General features: G+C 40.9%; 1 protein-coding gene across 4 annotated transcripts in view; it reads right to left on the minus strand.

Moving 5' to 3' along the window:
• Positions 1–22,277, minus strand: part of LOC123955440 (zinc finger protein 260-like) — a 34,908-nt gene extending 12,631 nt beyond the window's left edge. Inside the window, exons 1-4 of one of the 4 annotated variants that reach the window (XM_046027488.1) lie at positions 22,155–22,277; positions 17,465–17,594; positions 13,136–13,194; positions 8,080–8,120 (exon numbers count right to left, since the gene is read on the minus strand). Coding sequence is in view for 2 of the 4 variants with exons in the window: in XM_046027486.1 (XP_045883442.1) it covers positions 13,136–13,150 (15 nt within the window). In the remaining 2 variants the exon portion in view is untranslated. The remainder of the gene's footprint in view (positions 1–8,079; positions 8,121–13,135; positions 13,195–17,464; positions 17,595–22,154) is intronic. The other 3 variants (XM_046027489.1, XM_046027486.1, XM_046027487.1) reach the window with 3 other exon arrangements.
• Between the last annotated feature and the right edge of the window lie 300 nt (positions 22,278–22,577).

Raw genomic sequence — 22,577 nt, forward strand, 5'->3', positions numbered from 1 at the left:
GCAGGAGATCAGCTCGATAGCTTATCTAAACATTGCAAACACCTACAAATCCAACGGGAGAGCGAAGAGAAGAAGAACAGCAACTCTAGAAACAGAAAATCAACCACTTTCTGAAAGGTAGGACTGGCGGAGAAGTGAATCTAAAACGACGGGAAGATAGACCGCGGGAGGAGGGGCCGACTCCCGGCAAGCGGCGGAGGAACGGAGCACAAAATCAGGACTTTTAAAAGTCTGTTCCACTGAGGGACATTGCTCCAGGGGCTAAACCGGGGTGAAGCCCACGCGGGGCCAGCGTGGCCCCAGGCCCCGCAGGGTCACAGAAGGATCGGGGGTGTCGGAGTGTCGGAGAGCTCGCAGGTATTAGAACGGAGAAGCCGGCTGGAGAGACAGAGCCGAGGACTAAACTCTCAGCTTGGGGTTACCTTGAACTGGTCGAGGGGTGGGTGAGCTCGGAGCGCGGCTAGAGGCTGGGGATACGGGAGAGATTGGGTGCTGTCCTCTGGGGGCGCACTGAGGAGTGGGGCCCCAGGCTCTCGGCTCCTCCGGGCTGGAGACTGGGAGGCCGCCATTTTCATTCCCGTCCTCCGGAACTCTACGGAAAGCGTTCAGGGAACAGAAGCTCCCAAAAGCGAACCCGAGCCGATTACTTAGTCCGGCCGCCGGTAAGGGCGATGCAATCCCGCCTCGGGCAAAGACACTTGAGAGTCACTACAACAGGCCCCTCCCCCAGAAGATCAACAAAATATCCAGCCAGGACGAAGTTCATCTATCAAGGAGAAAGCAGATTCAATTCCTAAGACAGCAGAGCAATTCCAGAGGAGGAGAAAGCAAAGCACGGAACTCATGGCTTTCTCCCCATGATTCTTTAGTCTTGCGGCTACTTCAATTTTTTTTTCTTTTTTCAATTTTTTTTCTTTTTTCTTTTTTCTTCTGCTAAATTTTTTTTAAACTTTTACCCTTTTCTTTTTTAACATTTTTTGACTAGTTCATCTAAATATATATATTTTTTCTATCTTTTTTATATTTTTATTTGTTTTATTTTTTAAATTTTTTTCTTTCTTTTTTTTTTCTTTTTTTTTCAGAAGCTGTTTTTATCCCCTTTCTCCCCCCCACAATTTGGGGTCTCTTCTGATTTGGTTACAGCGCATTTTTCCGGGGTCTTTGCCACCCTTTTAGTAGTTTATTTGCTCCTTCATATTCTCTTATCTGGACAAAATGACAAGGCGGAAAAAATCACCACAAACGAAAGAACAAGAGACAGTACCGAAGGCTAGGGACCTAATCAACACAGACATGGGTAATATGTCAGATCAAGAGTTCAGAATGACGATTCTGAACATTCTAGCCGGGCTCGAAAAAGGCATGGAAGATATTAGAGAAACTCTCTCTGGAGATATTAAAGCCCTTTCTGGAGAAATTAAAGAACTAAAATCTAACCAAGTTGAAATCAAAAAAGCTATTAATGAGGTGCAATCAAAAATGGAGGCTCTCACGGCTAGGATAAATGAGGCAGAAGAAAGAATTAGTGATATAGAAGACCAAATGACAGAGAATAAGGAAGCCGAGCAAAAGAGGGACAAACAGCTACTGGACCATGAGGGAAGAATTCGAGAGATAAGTGACACCATAAGACGAAACAACATTAGAATAATTGGGATTCCAGAAGAAGAAGAAACAGAGAGGGGAGCAGAAGGTCTATTGGAGAGAATCATTGGAGAGAATTTGCCTAATATGGCAAAGGGAACAAGCATCAAAATCCAGGAGATGCAGAGAACCCCCCTCAAAGTCAACAAGAATAGGTCCACACCCCATCACCTAATAGTAAAATTTACAAGTCTTAGTGACAAAGAGAAAATCCTGAAAGCAGCCCGAGAAAAGAAGTCTGTAACATACAATGGTAAAAATATTAGATTGGCGGCAGACTTATCCACAGAGACCTGGCAGGCCAGAAAGAGCTGGCATGATATATTCAGAGCACTCAACGAGAAAAACATGCAGCCAAGAATACTCTATCCAGCTAGGCTATCATTGAAAATAGAAGGAGAGATCAAAAGCTTCCAGGACAAACAAAAACTGAAAGAATTTGCAAACACCAAACCAGCTCTACAGGAAATATTGAAAGGGGTCCTCTAAGCAAAGAGAGAGCCTAAAAGTAGTAGATCAGAAAGGTACAGAGACAATATACAGTAACAGTCACCTTACAGGCTAATAATGGCACTAAATTCATATCTCTCAATAGTTACCCTGAATGTTAATGGGCTAAATGCCCCAATCAAAAGACACAGGGTATCAGAATGGATAAAAAAACAAAACCCATCAGTATGTTGCCTACAAGAAACTCATTTTAGATGCGAAGACACCTCCAGATTTAAAGTGAGGGGGTGGAAAACAATTTACCATGCTAATGGGCATCAGAAGAAAGCTGGGGTGGCAATCCTTATATCAGATCAATTAGATTTTAAGCCAAAGACTAGAATAAGAGATGAGGAAGGACACTATATCCTACTCAAAGGGTCTGTCCAACAAGAAGATCTAACAATTTTAAATATCTATGCCCCTAACGTGGGAGCAGCCAACTATATCAACCAATTAATAACAAAATCAAAGAAACACATCAATAATAATACAATAATAGTAGGGGACTTGAACACTCCCCTCACTGAAATGGACAGATCATCCAAGCAAAAGATCAACAAGGAAATAAAGGCCTTAAATGACACACTGGACCAGATGGACATCACAGATATATTCAGAACATTTCATCCCAAAGCAACAGAATACACATTCTTCTCTAGTGCACATGGAACCTTCTCCAGAATAGATCACATCCTGGGTCACAAATCAGGTCTCAACCGGTATCAAAAGATTAGGATTATTCCCTGCATATTTTCAGACCACAATGCTCTGAAGCTAGAACTCAATCACAAGAGGAAAGCTGGAAAGAACCCAAATACATGGAGACTAAACAGCATCCTTCTAAAGAATGAATGGGTTAACCAGGAAATTAAAGAAGAATTGAAAAAATTCATGGAAACAAATGATAATGAAAACACAACAGTTCAAAATCTGTGGGACATAGCAAAGGCAGTCCTGAGAGGAAAATATATAGCAGTACAAGCCTTTCTCAAGAAACAAGAAAGGTCTCAAGTACACAACCTAACCCTACACGTAAAGGAGCTGGAGAAAGAACAAGAAAGAAACCCTAAACCCAGCAGGAGAAGAGAAATCATAAAGATCAGAGCAGAAATCAATGAAATAGAAACCAAAAAAACAATAGAAAAAATCAATGAAACTAGGAGCTGGTTCTTTGAAAGAATCAATAAGATTGATAAACCCCTGGCCAGACTCATCAAAAAGAAAAGAGAAAGGACCCAAATAAATAAAATCATGAATGAAAGAGGAGAGATCACAACTAACACCAAAGAAATACAGACAATTATAAGAACATACTATGAGCAACTCTACGCCAACAAATTGGACAATCTGGAAGAAATGGATGCATTCCTAGAGACATATAAACTACCACAACTGAACCAGGAAGAAATAGAAAACCTGAACAGGCCCATAACCAGTAAGGAGATTGAAACAGTCATCAAAAATCTCCAAACAAACAAAAGCCCAGGGCCAGACGGCTTCCCAGGGGAATTCTACCAAACATTTAAAGAAGAACTCATTCCTATTCTCTTGAAACTGTTCCAAAAAATAGAAACGGAAGGAAAACTTCCAAACTCATTTTATGAGGCCAGCATCACCTTGATCCCAAAACCAGACAAGGATCCCACCAAAAAAGAGAACTACAGACCAATATCCTTGATGAACACAGATGCAAAAATTCTCGCCAAAATACTAGCCACAGGATTCAACAGTACATTAAAAGGATTATTCACCACGGTCAAGTGGGATTTATTCCAGGGCTGCAGGGTTGGTTCAACATCCGCAAATCAATCAATGTGATAGAACACATTAATAAAAGAAAGAACAAGAACCATATGATACTCTCAATAGATGCTGAAAAAGCATTTGACAAAGTACAGCATCCCTTCCTGATCAAAACTCTTCAAAGTGTGGGGATAGAGGGCACATACCTCAATATTATCAAAGCCATCTATGAAAAACCCACCGCAAATATCATTCTCAATGGAGAAGAACTGAAAGCTTTTCCGTTAAGGTCAGGAACACGGCAAGGATGTCCATTATCACCACTGCTATTCAACATAGTACTAGAAGTCCTAGCCTCAGCAATCAGACAACAAAAAGAAATTAAAGGCATCCAAATTGGTAAAGAAGAAGTCAAACTATCACTCTTCGCAGATGATATGATACTATATGTGGAAAACCCAAAAGACTCCACTCCAAAACTGCTAGAACTTGTACAGGAATTCAGTAAAGTGTCAGGATATAAAATCAATGCACAGAAATCAGTTGCATTTCTGTACACCAACAACAAGACTGAAGAAAGAGAAATTAAGGAGTCAATCCCATTTACAATTGTACCCAAAACTATAAGATACCTAGGAATAAACCTAACCAAAGAGACTAAGAATCTATACACAGAAAATTATAAAGTACTCATGAAAGAAATTGAGGAAGACACAAAAAAATGGAAAAATGTTCCATGCTCCTGGATTGGAAGAATAAATATTGTGAAAATGTCTATGCTACCTAAAGCAATCTACACATTTAATGAACTCCCTATCAAAATACCATCCATTTTTTTCAAAGAAATGGAACAAATAATCCTAAAATTTATATGGAACCAGAAAAGACCTCGAATAGCCAAAGGAATATTGAAGAACAAAGCCAAAGTTGGTGGCATCACAATTCCGGACTTCAAGCTCTATTACAAAGCTGTCATCATCAAGACAGCATGGTACTGGCACAAAAACAGACACACAGATCAGTGGAACAGAATAGAGAGCCCAGAAATCGACCCTCAACTCTATGGTCAACTAATCTTTGACAAAGCAGGAAAGAATGTCCAATGGAAAAAAGACAGCCTCTTCAATAAATGGTGCTGGGAAAATTGGACAGCCACATGCAGAAAAATGAAATTGGACCACTTCCTTACACCACACATGAAAATAGACTCCAAATGGATGAAGGACCTCAATGTGAGAAAGGAATCCATCAAAATCCTTGAGGAGAATGCAGGCAGCAACCTCTTCGACCTCAGCCGTAGCAACATCTTCCTAGGAACAACGGCAAAGGCAAGGGAAGCAAGGGCAAAAATGAACTATTGGGATTTCATCAAGATCAAAAGCTTTTGCACAGCAAAGGAAACAGTTAACAAAACCAAAAGACAACTGACAGAATGGGAGAAGATATTTGCAAACGACATATCAGATAAAGGGCTAGTATCCAAAATCTATAAGGAACTTAGCAAACTCAACACCCAAAGAACAAACAATCCAATCAAGAAATGGGCAGAGGACATGAACAGACATTTCTGCAAAGAAGACATCCAGATGGCCAACAGACACATGAAAAAGTGCTCCACGTCACTCGGCATCAGGGAAATACAAATCAAAACCACAATGAGATATCACCTCACACCAGTCAGAATGGCTAAAATTAACAAGTCAGGAAATGATAGATGCTGGCGAGGATGTGGAGAAAGGGGAACCCTCCTCCACTGTTGGTGGGAATGCAAGCTGGTGCAACCACTCTGGAAAACAGCATGGAGGTTCCTCAAAATGTTGAAAATAGAACTACCCTATGACCCAGCAATTGCACTACTGGGTATTTACCCTAAAGATACAAACATAGTGATCCAAAGGGGCACGTGTACCCGAATGTTTATAGCAGCAATGTCTACAATAGCCAGACTATGGAAAGAACCTAGATGTCCATCAACAGATGAATGGATAAAGAAGATGTGGTATATATACACAATGGAATACTATGCAGCCATCAAAAGAAATGAAATCATGCCATTTGCGACGACGTGGATGGAACTAGAGCGTATCATGCTTAGTGAAATAAGTCAATCGGAGAAAGACAACTATCATATGATCTCCCTGATATGAGGACACGGAGAAGCAACATGGGGGGGGTAGGGGGATAGGAGAAGAGTAAATGAAACAAGATGGGATTGGGAGGGAGACAAACCATAAATGACTCTTAATCTCACAAAACAAACTGGGGGTTGCTGGGGGGAGGTGGGATTGGGAGAGGGGGAGCGGGCTATGGACATTGGGGAGGGGAGGCGAACCATAAGAGACTATGTACTCTGAAAAACAACCTGAGGGTTTTGAAGGGTCAGGGGTGGGAGGTTGGGGGAACAGGTGGTGGGTAATGGGGAGGGCACGTTTTGCATGGAGCACTGGGTGTTGTGCAAAAAGAATGAATACTGTTACACTGAAAAAATAAATAAAAAGAAAAAAAAATTACAAAACATATGAAAAGGAAAGAAACTAATAAAATACTACAAAGATACAAAGTAACCATCAGAAATAGATATTACATAGATGTTGAAACTATCCAACAGGATTTTAAGTAATTATAACTTTATGTTAAAGACTCTAATGTATGTTAAAACTCAAAAGGTATAAGACATGCAAAATCAAATGGATAATTTCAGCAGAGAGAACCAAATGGAAATCTAGAAATGGGAACACAGTAAGAGATGAAAAACAACCACAATGGGACAAAACTAGAAATCGATTACAAGAAAAAAACTAGAAGAAATACAAATATGTAGAAATCTAAATCTAAACCTAAATAACATGTTACTTAAAAATGAATGGGTCAAGACAAACCATAAATGACTCTTAATCTCACAAAACAAACTGGGGGTTGCTGGGGGGAGGTGGGGTTGGGAGGGGGTTATGGACATTGGGGAGGGTATGTGCTATCGTGAGTGTTGTGAAGTGTGTAAACCTGGTGATTCACAGACCTGTACCCCTGGGGATAAAAATACATTGTATGTTTATTTAAAAAAAAAAGGGAAAATGAATGGGTCAATGAAGAAATCAAAGAGAAAATCAAGAAATATCTGGAGAGAAGTGAAAAGAAAATGAAAACACAACAGTCTTAGAGACGGAATAAAAGCAGTATTAAAGGAAATTTACAGAGCTCAAGACCTACATCAAAAACAAGAAATAACTCAAATACATGATCTAACCTTACACCAAAAGGAACTAGAAAAACAAAAACCAAAACCCGAAGTTAGCACAAAGAAATAAATAATAGGGGTGCCTGCATGGTTCAGTCAGTTAAGCATCTGAGTCTTGACTGAAGCTCAGGTAGTGAGCCCTGTGTTGGGCTCTGCATTCAGCAAGAAGTCTACTTCAGATGCTCTCTCTCTCTGTCCCTCTGCATCTTCCTCCCCCTTCTTTTCTCTAAAAAGAAAAAAAAGAGAGAGAGAGAGAAGGAAATAAAGATCAGAAAGAAATGAAAGAGAGATGACAAAAGAAAGAACAAAGAAAAGATCAATGAGGCTAGAGCTGGCCTTCCAAGAAGATAAACAAAATTGATAAAACTTTAGCCAGATTAATCAAGAAAAAAAGTGAGAGGACACAAACATATAAAATCAGAAATGAGAGAGAATTAGTTAAAATTGACACCATGGAAGTACAAAGGACTGTTAAAGAGATTACGATAAAAAAAATTACAGGGGCGCCTGGGTGGCTCAGTGGATTAAGCCGCTGCCTTCGGCTCAGGTCATGATCTCAGGGTCCTGGGATCGAGCCCCGCATCGGGCTCTCTGCTCCGCCGGGAGCCTGCTTCCTCCTCTCTCTCTGCCTGCCTCTCTGCCTACTTGTGATCTCTCTCTCTGTCCAATAAATAAATAAAATCTTTAAAAAAAAAAAATTACATTGGCAAACTAGAAAAAAATGGATAAATTCCTAGAACATAGTCTCTTCTGAGACTGAATCACGAAGAAATAGAAAAATCTGGGGGAAAAAAAACACAATTACTAGAAATAAAATTGAACTGGTAATAAGAAAACTCCCAACAAAAAATGTCTAGGACCAGATGGCTTTGCAGGTGACTTCTACCAAGGATTTAAAGAGTTAATACCTATCATTTTTAAATTATTTCAGAACACAGAAGAGGAAGGAATGCTTCTTAACTTACTCTATGAAGCCAGCATTACTCTCACAGGAAATCGAAAGTCACTACAAAAGAAAATTATATATCAATATCCCTCAGGAAGACAGATGCAAAAATCCTCAACAAAATATTAGCCAACCAAATCCAACATACATACATACATAAAAAAAAAAAAAAATTCACCAGGATCAAGTGGGATTTATTCCAGTAATGGAAGGATGGTTCAATATACACAAATCTATCAATGTCATATTCAATGGTAAAAAGCTGAAACCTGTTCCCCAAGATCAGGAACATACAAGGATATCCACTCTTAACCACTTTTATTCAACATAATACTGGCATCCTTAGCCATGGCAATCAGAGAAGAAAAAGAAATAAAAGACATCTGAGTTGATAATGTCCAAGTAAAACTGTATTTCAAATGACATCATACTATATATAGAAAAACCTAAAGACTCCACCAAAAAAATATTAGGCCTAATAAATGAATTCCGTAAAGTTGTAGGATACAAAATCGATACAGAAATCTGTTCTGTTTCTATACCCTAATAAAAAAGAGCAGAAAAAGACATTTTTAAAATACTGTTTACAACTATATCAGAGAATAAAATACCTAGAAATAAATTTAACTTAAAATGTAAAAGACTAGTATTCTAAAAATTTAAGGTATTAATGAAAGAAACTGAAGGCAACACAAATAAATTGAAAGATATACTATCCTCATAGACTGGAAGAAGCAATATTGTTAAAATTAAAATGTCCATATTACACAAAGCAATCTATAGATTGAAGTCTACAGATCTGCAATCCCTATCAAAATACCAAGAGTGTTTTTCACAGAACTGGAACAAAAACATCCTAAAATTTGTATGGAACCATAAAAGACCTCAAATAGCCAAAGCAATACTGTGAAAGAACAACAAAGCTTGAGGTATCACAATCCTAAATTTCCATAAATACTACAAAGTTACAATAATGAAAACAGTATGATACTGTTGCAGAAATACATACATAGGTCAATGGAACAGAACTGTGAGTCCAGAAAAAAAATACATACACACATAAAGAGAGAGAGAGAGAAAAACAATTAATCAATGACAATGGAGGCAAGAATATATAATGGAGAAAAAAGACACTCTCTTCAATAAATGGTGCTGGGAAAACTGGAGAGCTACATGCATAAGCATGAAATTGGGCCACTTTCTTACACTACAAAAATAATCTCAAAATAGATTTAAGACCTAAATGTAAAATTTGAAACCATAAAACTCTGAAAAGAAAATATAGGTAGTAATCTCTTGGATACCAACCTCTGTAATACTTTTCTGAATCAGTCTCTTCGTACAAGGGAAACAAAGGCAAAAATAAACAGGAATATATCAAACTGAAAAGCTTCCGCACAATGAATGAAACCATCAACAAGATGAAAAGGAAATCTAATGAATGGGAGAAAATATCTGCAATGACATGTCTGAGAAGGAGTTAATATCCAAAATATATAAAGCATTCACACAAGCATTAAAAAAAACAACAAAAAAAACCCAAATAACCCAATTAAAAAGTGGGCAGAATGGTGGGAAAGTAGGTGTTGCTCCCACCACGATAAACAGTATGAAGGCTCCCCACCAAAGTAATATATTAATATAACATTAATATATTATATTAAATTAATATTTAATATGACCCAGTAATTCCACTATTGGGTTTTCATACAAAGAAAACAAAAATACTAATTCAAAGATATATGCATCCCTGTATTTATTTACAATAGCCCAGATATAGGAGCAGCAATAGTGTCTACTGATAGATTAATGGATAAAGATAGAGATTAATGGATAAAAATGGACAAGGCTGAATGGAATATTATTCAGCCATGAAAAAGAACTGGAGCTTGCCATTTGTGACATGGATGAACCTAGAGGGTATTATGTTAAGTGAAATCAGACAAAAACAAATTCATATAATTTCATTTATATTTCACTTACATTTAGAATCTGAAAAATAAAACAAATGAGCAAACAACAGCAAAAGAGAAACAGACTCATAACAAGAGAGAAAAACAACAAGAGAGAAACTAAATGTAAATGAAATATAATTTAGAATCTGAAAAATAAAACAAATGAGAAAACAGCAGCAAAACAGAAACAGACTCATAACAATGAAAGAGAGAAACAGACCCATAAACACAGAACTAACTGGTGGTTGCGAAGAGTACAGGGGAGGGGAAGTGGGAGAGATTAATGAAGCAGATTAAGAAGTACAAACTTCCCAACTGTAACATAGATAAGTCATGAGAATGAAATGTACAGCCCAAGAAATATACTCAAAAATACTGTAATTTATTTACAGTGATGAGCATTTCATGTTATATAATAGGTCACTCTGTTTTACATCTAAAACTAATTTGTCAACAATACTTTATTAAAAGTTAAAAATATTTCAAAACTACAAAACAAAAGCAAACACCCCCCACACAAAATAACTTCAACCAAGAATTATTTATTGAAAACATCTTCAAAAATGAAGAAACAGGGGCGCCTTGGTGGCTCAGTCAGTTAAGCATCTGCTTTCGGCTCAGGTCATGATCTTGGGGTCCTGGGATCAAGCTCCATGCCTGGCTCCCTGCTCTGTATATGGCTCTGTATATGACAGAGAGCCTGCTTTTCCCTCTACCTCTGGCCTTCCCCTTGCTTGTACTCTCACTCTCTGTCATATACATAAATAAAATCTTAAAAAAAAAAAAGAAATAATGCCTTCCCAGAAAAACAAAAATTTAAGCAATTCTTTATCAGCAGAACTACTCTGCAAGAGATATTAAAGGAATATGGTGCCAATGAAACTTGAATCTACACATAAAAATGAAGAGTAATAGAAACAGAATAAAAAAGGAAAATTTAAGTTAATTCCTCCCATCCCAATTTTTAAGTGTTCTAAAGCAAAGGTTAGAAATTTTTTTCTGTAATGAACTAGATAGTAAAAACTGTATTGTGAAGGTAGCCCCAGACAATACACAGAAGAAAGCATGAGGCTGTGTTCCCAGGAAACTCAATTTGTAAAAGCAGATAGGGAGCTGAATTTCACCCATGGGCTTCAGGTTGCCAATCCTTATTCTAAAAGATAACTGTCTAAATCATAAATAGTAGTACTGTATTATCTGTATATAGCACATGTTAACGTAAAATGTATGGTGCAAGAACACAAAGGACAGGAAAGAAGAACTGGGAATATACTGCTATAAGGTTGTTATACTATAACATCATGTGGTATAATATTTGAAGGGAGGCTCTGATTAATTAAAAATGGCTATTATAAGTCTTTTGCTAACTATTTTAAAAGTAAAAAAGGAGGGTATAAATAATAAGTCAAGGAATGCCTAGGTGACTCAGGTGGTTAAGCGTCTGCCTTCAGCTCAGGTTTAGGTCATGATCCCAGAGTCCTGGGATCAAGCCCCACATCGGGCTCTCTGCTCATCGGGGAACTTGCTTCTCCCTCTGCCTGCTGCTCCCCATGCCTGTGTGCGTGCACTCTCTCTGTCAAATAAATAAAATCTTCAAATAAAATAAGACGATAGCAATGATAAAACGGAATAACAGAAAACAAATTTAAAGAAAAAAGAAAGAATAGAATAGAAAAATAGCTAGCAAAATGGAAGATTTTACTCTACCATATCAATAACCAATTTTTAAATAGAGTATTCCAATCAAACTAGACAGATCATCAGATGGGGTTAAAAAACAGGACCAATTATATACTGCCTACAAGAAACTCACTTTAATTATAAAAATATGTAAGTTAAAAGAAAAAGAATAAAGAAATATTACATAAATAATCCAAAGAAGCTGGAGTAGCTGCATTAGTATCAGACAGAACAGACTATATATTAAGAGATACTATCGAAGATAAATAGGCACATTCACATTATATTAATGACAAATGGTCTATTTTCCAAGATAAAATTAAATGTACATGTACCTAACAAAGCAACTTCAAAATATAAGAGGTAAAAACTGATAGGACTGAAAGGAAAAACAGACAAAAATTAATACAGTTGAATGGGACACCTGGGTGACTCAGTGGGTTAAGCCTCTGCCTTCAGCTCAGGTAATGATCCCAGGGTCCTAGGATCAAGCCCAGCATCAGGTTCTCTACTTAGCAGGGAGACTGCTCCCCCCCGCCCCCACTTTGCCTACCTGTGATCTCTGTCTGTCAAATAAATAAATAAAATCTTTTAAAAAAATTAATACAGTTGGACACTTCAATATTTCTCTCAGTAATCAACAGAAGAAGATTACTGGAAAGAATAAAGAAGTCCTAAACAACACCATCCTTGAACAAAACCTAAGTGACATCTGTAAAACATGCCACCCCACAATTTCAGGAAAATCTTTCTGTCTCATTAAGAATCATTATCGTTTGGGGTGCCTGGGAGGCTCAGTTGTCAAGCGTCTGCCTTCAGCTCAGGTCATGATCCCAGGGTGCTGGGATTGGGTCCCATGTTGGGCTCCCTACTCAGCGGGAAGCCTGCTTCTCCCTCTCCCGCTCCCCTGCTTGTGTTCCCTCTCTATCTCTCTCTCTGTTAAATAAATAAATGAAATCTTAAAAAAAAAAAAAATCAGGGGCGCCTGGGTGGCTCAGTGGGTTAAGGCCTCTGCCTTCTGCTCAGGTCATGATCCCAGGGTCCTGGGATCAAGCCTTGCATCAGGCTCTCTGCTCAGCAGGGAGCCTGCTTCCCTTCCTCTCTCTGCCTGCCTCTCTGCCTACTTGTGATCTCTATCAAATAAATAAATTAATTAATTAAAAAAATCATTATGGGTTATTCTCACTTTCATTGCACTTCTTATAATAATGTTTGCTATTGCTATCAGAGACAAATGTATAGCTCAGCACTGACAATTTCAACATTAAGTACTTGAAGGTCATCACCACAACAGCCCCTTAGCCCCGCTACTAACCTGCTACTCTGTATTTCTCCCAAAGTTGACATTTATCTATTTCTACATTTACATTTTAAAGGTTATATCTTATTCATAAGAGCTAATGTAACAAAGTAGGAAGTAAAAAACAAAAAACGACTCACCTGGGGTTTGTTCATTTTCTGCTTTTCTCAAAGAAGCATGAAGACATGTGAAGATACAACTGAGAAATAACAGAACAGAGATGAGTCATAAATGATCCTGCCTCCCCTCCAGCCCCTTTCCTACAGATACTCTTCATACCAGCAGGTAAAAAGAGAGGGAATGGCCACACAGAGGTAATACCAATTGACTCAAATATTTATGAGCAGCCTCTCAAAAAAAACACAAAAAAACAAACCAAAAAAAACCCCCAAAACAAAATAAAAAGCCCCCCCCCAAAAAAAAAACCCCACGGGGCGCCTGGGTGGCTCAGTGGGTTAAAGCCTCTGCCTTCGGCTCAGGTCATGATCCCAGGGTTCTGGGATCAAGCCCCACGTCGGGCTCTCTGCTCTGCCGACAGCCTGCTTCCTCCTCTCTCTCTCTGCCTGCCTCTCTGCCTACTTGTGATCTCTCTGTGTCAAATAAATAAATAAAATCTTAAAAAAAAAAAAAAACCCACAAAACCCTCAACTTTTAGTTGCCAATTCAGATGCACAAATACTCCTGCCATGACCAATTCCAGACTACCAACATAATGTCACCAAGCACAGCCAGGAAGAAGTGTGGAACAGCATACCATTTTTAGGATTTTTACCATACTGAGAGATAAATAGTCTCAAGAACACAGAATCCAGTGAAAAGAAGGAAATTACTTAGGAAGTCATGAGTTTTGAGTATGATCACAGCCATGAGGAGCTTAAGCAAACAGCTACTAAATGTAATGCAGTATCCTAGAAAGGAACCCAGAACAGAAAAAAGAACATTACAGAGAAACTGAGGAAATATGAAAACATATGCACTATAGTGGTTCATTAATTGGGACAAACATACCATACTAATTTTAAATGTTAAAAATAGAGGAAATTAATGTAGCGTCTACAGAGTCGTCATTGGGTGAACTGGTTAGGGTTAGGGTTAGAGAAGACCCTGGGCTAGGGGACTTCAACCACGCCCATCCCAAAGATGTCCTCAAAGGTTCCTGATCTCAGCCACGAGAAGAACTCAAGGCCAGACACAACAGAGTGGGGAAGTTTATTATTTTAAAGTGAAATGACTCTCTCAAGATTTGAGAACAAGAGAGAGCGAGCGTGCTCAAGAAGTGTGGGTGTTGGGAGACTGGGTTTCTCTTTTATGACAGTTGTTAACTAGGGAGTAGAATATTCATTATGTGGGGTGGGGATTTCTTAGAAGCAAGGTTTTTTCCCCCTTCTTATTTGGTCAGGAGTCTCTCCGGTCATGGCACCCGCCTTCACGGATCTATCTTGATTGAATCCAGCTTTCTTGTAGCTTTGTTTTGGAGTGATGCCAGCTCAGGTCCCCGACTTTCCCCACAGCTGCCTGTGACTTCTTTGTGGATGGCCTCCTGGCCTCCTGTTAGAACCCGGCTAATTGCCTCTAACAGAATCTCTGCATTATACTGATCTTAAGCCTATAAATCTAGAAACTGTTCTAAAACAATTTACTTAAATTCATCAAAGGAAAATGTAAAGAATATCCACTTAATACAAAAGGCGGCAGTAAAGTGACAAACAAAAGAAAAAGACATGAAATACACAAGGGAAGTCTAGCAAAATGGTGGGCATAAATATAACCAAGTCAGTAATAACATTAAATATAAAGGGTTAAACATGGCAGTTAGGTGTCTCCAACTAGATCCCAAAACCTGACCTTCACAGCCCACCTACTTGTACCTACCTCTGTCACATTTGTCCTTTAGCTTTTCTTTCTGGCTTATCTCTTAACACAAATTGAAACTGAAACCACCCTTCAGGCCACTGCCCTGATGAAACCCCCACCCAGCCCAGACCACCCAGACCAGCTGGAGCTTAACCTCCTACTCTCACCTGTGCAGATGCACCATGGAGCCACCTCTACCTCATTGTAATACTGAAATCTCTGACCAAAAAGGAACACCAGTCTCACTTATTAATATACACTGTATGTATAAGCATGTTTCCTTAAGACATAAGCTTGACCTTATGCTCACCTCTACATACAATGACAAGGTTTCCCTACGTAAATATTCATCCTAACCCTAAACAAAAGAACCATCCACCCCTGATTGGAGAGTCAGGGCTTTGGAAGTTACCCACAACCTCCTTACTTGCTTCAAATAAATTTTACTTTGTGCAACAACCCCACCTGATGTAGTTCTAGGACACACCAAGGAGCAATTTGCTCACAAATTTGGCAACCCAGATGGGACTGTTCTCCCTCTGAAGTTCTGCCCTCTGGTTACCTGGTTTTCAAAGGACAGAGCAGTGAGAACCAGCAGTCCTTCTGGGCTAACCCATTCAATTAGCCAGGACTGGGGGATGGAATCCTTGGAGGGGGGGCTCTCCTTTCTTGGGGCTTGTGCTGCTGAACTGGTGTTGCGGCTCCCTTAAAGAGACTGTGGCCAATCCAAGCCTCTAGCTGAGAATCTCTCCACAGAACTAAATGGTGCCAATCCTATGGCACTACTCTAAGAGTATTTTCTTTGAGTTGTCTCACAAAGCCTGGCAGGTCGACAGTCAGTGAAGAACACGGCCTCTCCGATCAACACTGCAGGGGATTAAACGCTCTTTATAGTCGAGTCCAGACATCCCCGGTGGCAAAGGATAACACAAGCTGGCCATTCAGAGGCTGAATGCTTTGGCCTGGCAGATGGGAAGTGGCCCAAACGAGACTAGTTTAGAATGAGCAAGGGTGAAGGATACCTTCATCTTATCTGTTTGACCTGTTAACATTGGTTGGGGACATCTGACACTGTTCCTGGTTTGTTTTTCCTCTTAAAAAGACAGGTGTGCCTTGAGTTACTGAATCTAAACCAGATTCTCCCTGAGCCATTCCCCAAGTAAATCCTTCAGGACTAGGTGGACGTTGAGGGGCTCAAAGAGGCAGCCTATGCATCAGGCCACTGCTCCTCAAGGCACAACTACCCAGACCCACTTGGATTACCTTAGCATTAACCCACTCTCCTTGTGGGCTTGGATTTAAGTCAAACGAGTCTCATACGTATTGTGGGTAAGGCTGTATGGCACCTGTGTCACCAATAACACTGAAAGTTACCTTGAGAGAGGGAGAGAGGAGACCCTAAGAAGGAATTCCAGATTATGGGAGGGACAATTCCACCCTGAAGGAAAGCCTCTGTTGGGCTGTAGCCTCCAGAAATGGAAAGTATTTGACTACCTTCCTTTAATCCCAGAACAGATGACTTTCCTCTTTAACATAACCTGGCCACAATAATAGACTCTAGAGGATGAAGAGAAGTGGCCAGAAAATGGGACTTTAAATTTTACTATGACACTACAGTTGAGCTTATTTTGTAAAAAAAAAAAAAAAAAAGGAAAGAAAAATGGGTCATACGGTCAGTGCTTTATGGCATTATATCAAAACGAAGGGTTGCAAAGGAAGTTTAAGATTTGTGAAATGAAGGTAGAACTGAAAACCCTAAAAATGCGCCCTGTACTCTGGTGGGTCGGGTAATCTTTGTCCCCATCTCCAACTCCTCCTCCAAACCGTTAAATTGTAATAAGCCTCCGCCTTATTTCTCTGCTACTTGGGCCTCAGCTATCCCAGCTTCATGAGCACCAGGCTCTAATCCTTTGCAAACACTCCCAAAGCCTTCCTCCATGTCTCCAGCATCCTTTTATCCTCCCTTGTCAGATAGCACTACCAGATTATGGACCTATTTTAAGCCAGGGATGGGAATATTGCCATTGAGATGGGTACCTGATGGAGATGGGTGTCTCGTTAATGTGCATGTCCCATTTTTTACCTCAGACCTGTATAACTGTAAGGCACACACTAAAGGGTTATTATGGGCTGACCTGATTGATTTATACATTTAACAGAGGATATCTTTTCTACCCACAACCCATCTGGAAAGATATGCAAGCTTTGCTCACCACTCTCTTAATAGCAGAAGAAAAGTTTACTGTGTTAGTAGAGGCCAGACAGGAAGCTAATAAAAAAAATTCAGCCAGGATCAAGTTCTCAGAGACCAAATGAGGAGGCAATGCTAAAAACTGACCCTGAGGGGGATCCCAACTCCCACAATGAGAGAGAACACTTTGGCCATTATTGAGGGCTTCTTTTAAAAGGTATGAAGGAGGTAAGTAGATCTCCTGGTCCAAATTATGGGATCCATCGGCCTTTTTGGAAAGGCTACAAAATTGCCTAAGACGAAATACAAACTGGGACCCTGAGGTTCAGGGTAGTTGAATGGCCCTTAACAACCTATTTCATATCTCAAACTGTTCCCGACAGCCAAAGGAAACTCCAAAATTGGCATAAGTGCAGATACTAACCCTGCTCAGCTTCCAGAACTATCTTTCAAGGTGTTCCATAACTGGATGTGATGGAGGATATAAAAGAAGACCAGAAGATGAGAAGACAAGTTGTTCTTTCGGTGGGAGCTCTCCAGCCTACACGAAGTACCTGGGAGAGGAAAAGATGATACTCATGAGTGAGTGCCCCAAGCCCCCTTCATGGGACCAAGAGACGACCAAGAGACCACCAACAAAGCTGGGGTCCAATCAATGGGCACATTGTAACCAGGAAGAGTACTGGAAACAGGACTGCCCAAACCACTCCCGGAACAGAAAGAAGGGCAAAGCGCAATTATTTTGGCTGTCCCTCACTGAAGATGAGATATGATAGGGCCACAAGGCTCCCCAACTGGTCTTGGACCATTAGATTCTCATCTCCCACAAGAAGCCCTGAGTAACCTGGGCAGTGGGAGGGAAGTAGTTTGAGTTTTTACTTGATACTGGAGTTACTTTCTCTGCACTCAACACCCAGAAGGGTAGCCTTTCTAACAAAAATTGTAATATGAGGGGCGCCTGGGTGGCTCAGTGGGTTAAAGCCTCTGCCTTCGGCTCAGGTCATGATCCCAGGGTCCTGGGATCGAGCCCCACATTGGGCTCTCTGCTCAGCGGGGAGCCTGCTTACTCCTCTCTCTCTGCCTGCCTCTCTGCCTACTTGTGATCTCTGTCTGTCAAATAAATAAATAAAATCTTTAAAAAAGAACTTTAAAAAAAATTGTAATATGAAAGGAATCTCAGGAAAAGGAGACACAGAAAGTTTCTGGATCCTTTGACTTGTGAAATAGGATCAAAACTCTTAAAACACTCTTTCTGATATGTGCCAGAATGTCTCATATTCTTTTAGGATGAGATATTTTAGACAAATTGGGGGCCACCTAGGTTCGGAATAGGACAAATTAGAAATTCAAGTTCCTAGGTACCAAGGAACTGAATTCATGTCATTATCACAACATATCCTAGTATTTAAAAGAGAAAATTCCCCCCAAAATATCATAAGGCAAGTCAACCCAAAAGTCTGGGTATGAGGGCAGGTGGGGGGCATGCCATTAACAACACATTTGTAAAAGTGAAATTGAAACAGATTGCTAGCCCCAGATGCTATACAAAGGATCCACCCAGTAATTAACAGGCTCTTAAAATGGGGGTTGATTAGGTCATGTAGATCCTCATGTAACACCCCAATTTTACCTATTAGAAAGCTGGGAAGTGAGGAGTACAGATTTGTTCAAGGCCTCAGAGCTATTAATGAAGCTGCTTGAAACATACAATCTGTAATACCCAATCCCTTTACTCTACTGACCAACTTAGCAAGTAATAGTAAATATTACATTGTGTAAGAGCAAAAGAATACCTTTTTCTGCATCCCACTAGATCCTGAATTCCAAGTACTATCTGCTTGAGTTGGAAGATCCTCTCTCCCACCAAACACAACAGTACTGCTGGAGTTTTACCTCAGAGTTTCAAAAACTTCCCCTATCATCTTTGGGGAAATTCTGGGATGAGATTTAAGAGAATTAAGTTTAGAAAAATAGCACTGTATTATGGTATGTAGATGGTATTTTGATAGCTACTCCCACCCATGAGGTTTCTGACCAAAATACTATATCCATGTTAAATTTCCTGGCAGACAGGATATATAAAGTCTCAAGGAAACGGCCTAATTTCTAAGCAAACAGTACAGTACTTGGGGTTTATTATTTTTTTTCCAAGATTTTATCTACTTAATTTTAGAGGGAAAGAGAAGGCACAAGTGAAGAGGAGGAGGGACAGAGGGAAAGGGAGAAAATCTCAAGCAGACTCTCGATAAGCATGAGCCTGACAGAAGGCTCGCTCCCACAACCCTAAGATCATGACCTGAGCGGCAATCAAAAGCCCACCTCTTAAGTGACTGAGCCACCCATGTGCCCCTGGGTTTATTATTTCAAGAGGACAGTGAAGTCTCCCTCAAGAGAAAAATGGTAATACAGGGCTAGCGCCACCAAAACCCCATACTCAGTCTTCCCGTTGGATAAAAAGAGACTCAGAATTAATTCCGGCTGGTGTTGGATTGGCTGTTGGGAGTAGATGTCTCTTGGGGAAGTTCTATAGGTTATAAAGTCACTGCAAGGAAATTAACTGATGTCACAGAAACCTTAGCTAAGGGGGGAGGTGGGGTTAAGAGAAGGGGAGGGGGTCATGGACATTGGGGAGGGTATGTGCTATCGTGAGTGCTGTGAAGTGTGTAAACCTGGCGATTCACAGACCTGTACCCCTGGGGATAAAAATACATTATATGTTTATAAAAAAAAAAAAATTGGAAGGGGAAGCGAACCATAAGAGACTATGGACTCTGAAAAACAACCTGAGGGTTTTGAAGGAGCGGGGGTGGGAGGTTGGGGGAACCAGGTGGTGGGTAATAGGGAGGGCACGTATTGCATGGAGCACTGGGTGTTGTGCAAAAACAATGAATACTGTTACGCTGAAAAAAATAAATTAATTAAAAAAAAAAAGAAGAAACCTTAGCTAAAAATACAGGACATGCCCTCGAAAACTTAGTAATGTCCCTAAACTCTTTAGCCAACATAGCACTAGACGATGATTAGCCCTACACTACTTATTGGTAGAAGGAAGAGGAGCTCATTTTGTACCTGGATTAATACTTCAAGTGAAGTGGAAATAGATATTTAAAAAATCTTCAAGCAGACAGCCTGGCTACATACTTTCAACCAAAAAGGAAAATTCTCCTGATGAGGTCTGCAGGCTATTAAAACAGTGTTACCCAATACTCCATGGTTTCTCCCTTTCCTGAGGCCACTAATAATCCTACTGCTCCCAGACTGCCATTTAGACTTTGCATCATTAACTGACTGATAAATTTTTTTTTAATTTACTTGACAGACAGAGATCACAAGTAGGCAGAGAGGCAGGCAGAGAGAGAGAGGAGGAAGCAGGCTCCCTGCTAAGCAGAGAGCCTGATGTGGGTCTCAATCCCAGGACCCCGGGATCATGACCTGAGCTGAAGGCAGAGGCTTTAAACCACTGAGCCACCCAGGCGCCCCCTGACTGATAAAATTCTATAGGAATGCCTGGGGGCCAAGAATTACAGCTGGTAGTAACACAAAGATAGGAGCAGCTTAGAGTTAAAGGGTTAAACCTGGTGACCCACAGACACATCAAAACCCGAGGGAAAATTCTGCTCTGCTAACAATCTCAATGACCATTCCCATGCCCAGCAGGAAGCAACTATAGAAGATGGACCTTTGCCCTGTGCCCTTGAAGAATGAGCAGCAGAATAAAACCAGAGGATGGACTTCTTACTGCTAGACCCCAAGACCTGACTTTTACTGCCCACCTGCTTGTACTCAATGACCTCTGCCCCACATTGTTTCTTAACTTCTTCTTTCTAGCTTCTCTCAACTCAGGCAAATGGAAACTGAAATCACCCCTCAAGCAACAGCGACTGCCAGGACCTGGTCTAGCTCATCCAGACCAGTCTGAGCTTAACCCCTGACGCTCACCTGTGCAGGTAGGACCATGGAGTGACCTCTAGAATGACCACCACTTTTACCTCATCACAATACTAAAATCTCTGCTCAAAGAGCACGTGCACCACTAACATAACATAGAATCTAATTTATTTATGTACTGACATGTTTCCTTAAGAAACAACTTTATGTCTGCTCTACATACAATGACAAGGATCCCCTTTCTAAATATTCATTCCCTAAATATTCATTCCCTAAATAAAAGGAACCTCATTCCCTCTCTAAATAAAAGGAACCCATTCACCACCTCAGAGAGTTAAGGTTTTGTAAGTTATTCCTCATGATCTCCTTATTTGCTGCAAACTTTCCTTTGCATAACAACTGCATAGTTTCTACCTGTGACTCGCCAAGTAGCTAACTCAGGTTAGTTCAGTTACAGCGACACCTCAACAGGAAAATAAAGAACTGCCATGCTATGCCCTGCAGTTCTAGGTTCTATCCCTTTGTAGGACTGTCTCCATTCTGGAACTCTGGAGAGAGATCCAGCGTCTCTAGGGTTCTCTTCAGGATGAGAATTCTGTTTCTGGAGTTGCAGTTCCTTAACCCGACAGGGGCCCATTGTTTCCTTGGAAATCAGGATGTAGGATTAGAGGATAGGGGCGCTTGGGTGGCTCAGTTGGTTAAGCGTCTGACTTCAGCTCAGGTCATGATGTCAGAGTCCTAGAATCCAGTCCCTGGTCAGGCTCCCCACTCTGCGGGGAGTGCGCTTCTCCCGCCGCCCCTTTCCCCGGCTCCGGCTCTAATAAAGTCTTTTTTAAAAAAAGAGTAGAGGACAAATTCATATTGGAGCCCTCACCCAGCACCCCAAATCTGCATCTCTCGAAACTTACTACCCCAGAAACTAGAGCCACTGACGCCAAAGTCAAAGGAGACCAGGTCCAGGCCACTTGCAACGGTGCTGAAAGCCTAGCCGGTCTCTAAGTCACCGGACACCCGACGCAGCCAGAGCGCACCCTCACGCATGCGCACGCGCACGCGCCCCGTCCCGGGGTAGGAACAGGACCACTCGCTCACAGCTGAGGACCCACTAACTCAAACCGCTGGTCCGCACCCAAAAGCCCCCGCCCGCGTAGGGGCCCCGCTGCGGGGTCCCGCGCCTCCTCCCCACCGAGGGCCACCGCCGTTTCCCACCCGGCCAACGCTCTAACCTCTGCTCGTAGGAAGGTGGGCAACCAGGACCTTGAGCGTTACTGGGAAATCTGGTAACGGGATTTCGGGCTTCACTAAACCTGTTGGCGCAGGAGGGGGACCAGGAAGATGGCGAAGCTGCGCTTGCGCAGCACTGTCCGTAGCCAGGGCGCAAGTTCTGCTGGGTAAGCAAACAATCTCAAGACTACGTCTACCATAATCCTTCGCGTCTCCTTTTTTAAATAAATGTGTAAATAAACCTGTCTTGCTGTGGAAGGTCTGTCGTTCTGGCGTTTTCAGGGTCGCGCCCTACTCCACTCCCGGAGGTTAGGCCCTACTTATAAGAACTACTAATGTAATTTGTGGTCCTTTAGTGAATCCTGGTTTGGTAAAAACAAACGAAAAAACAACGAGCCCCCCGCCCCCCAAACTCCCAAACTCTT

This window comes from Meles meles, chromosome 13 (genome assembly GCF_922984935.1).
Source record: "Meles meles chromosome 13, mMelMel3.1 paternal haplotype, whole genome shotgun sequence".
NCBI lineage: Eukaryota > Metazoa > Chordata > Mammalia > Carnivora > Mustelidae > Meles > Meles meles.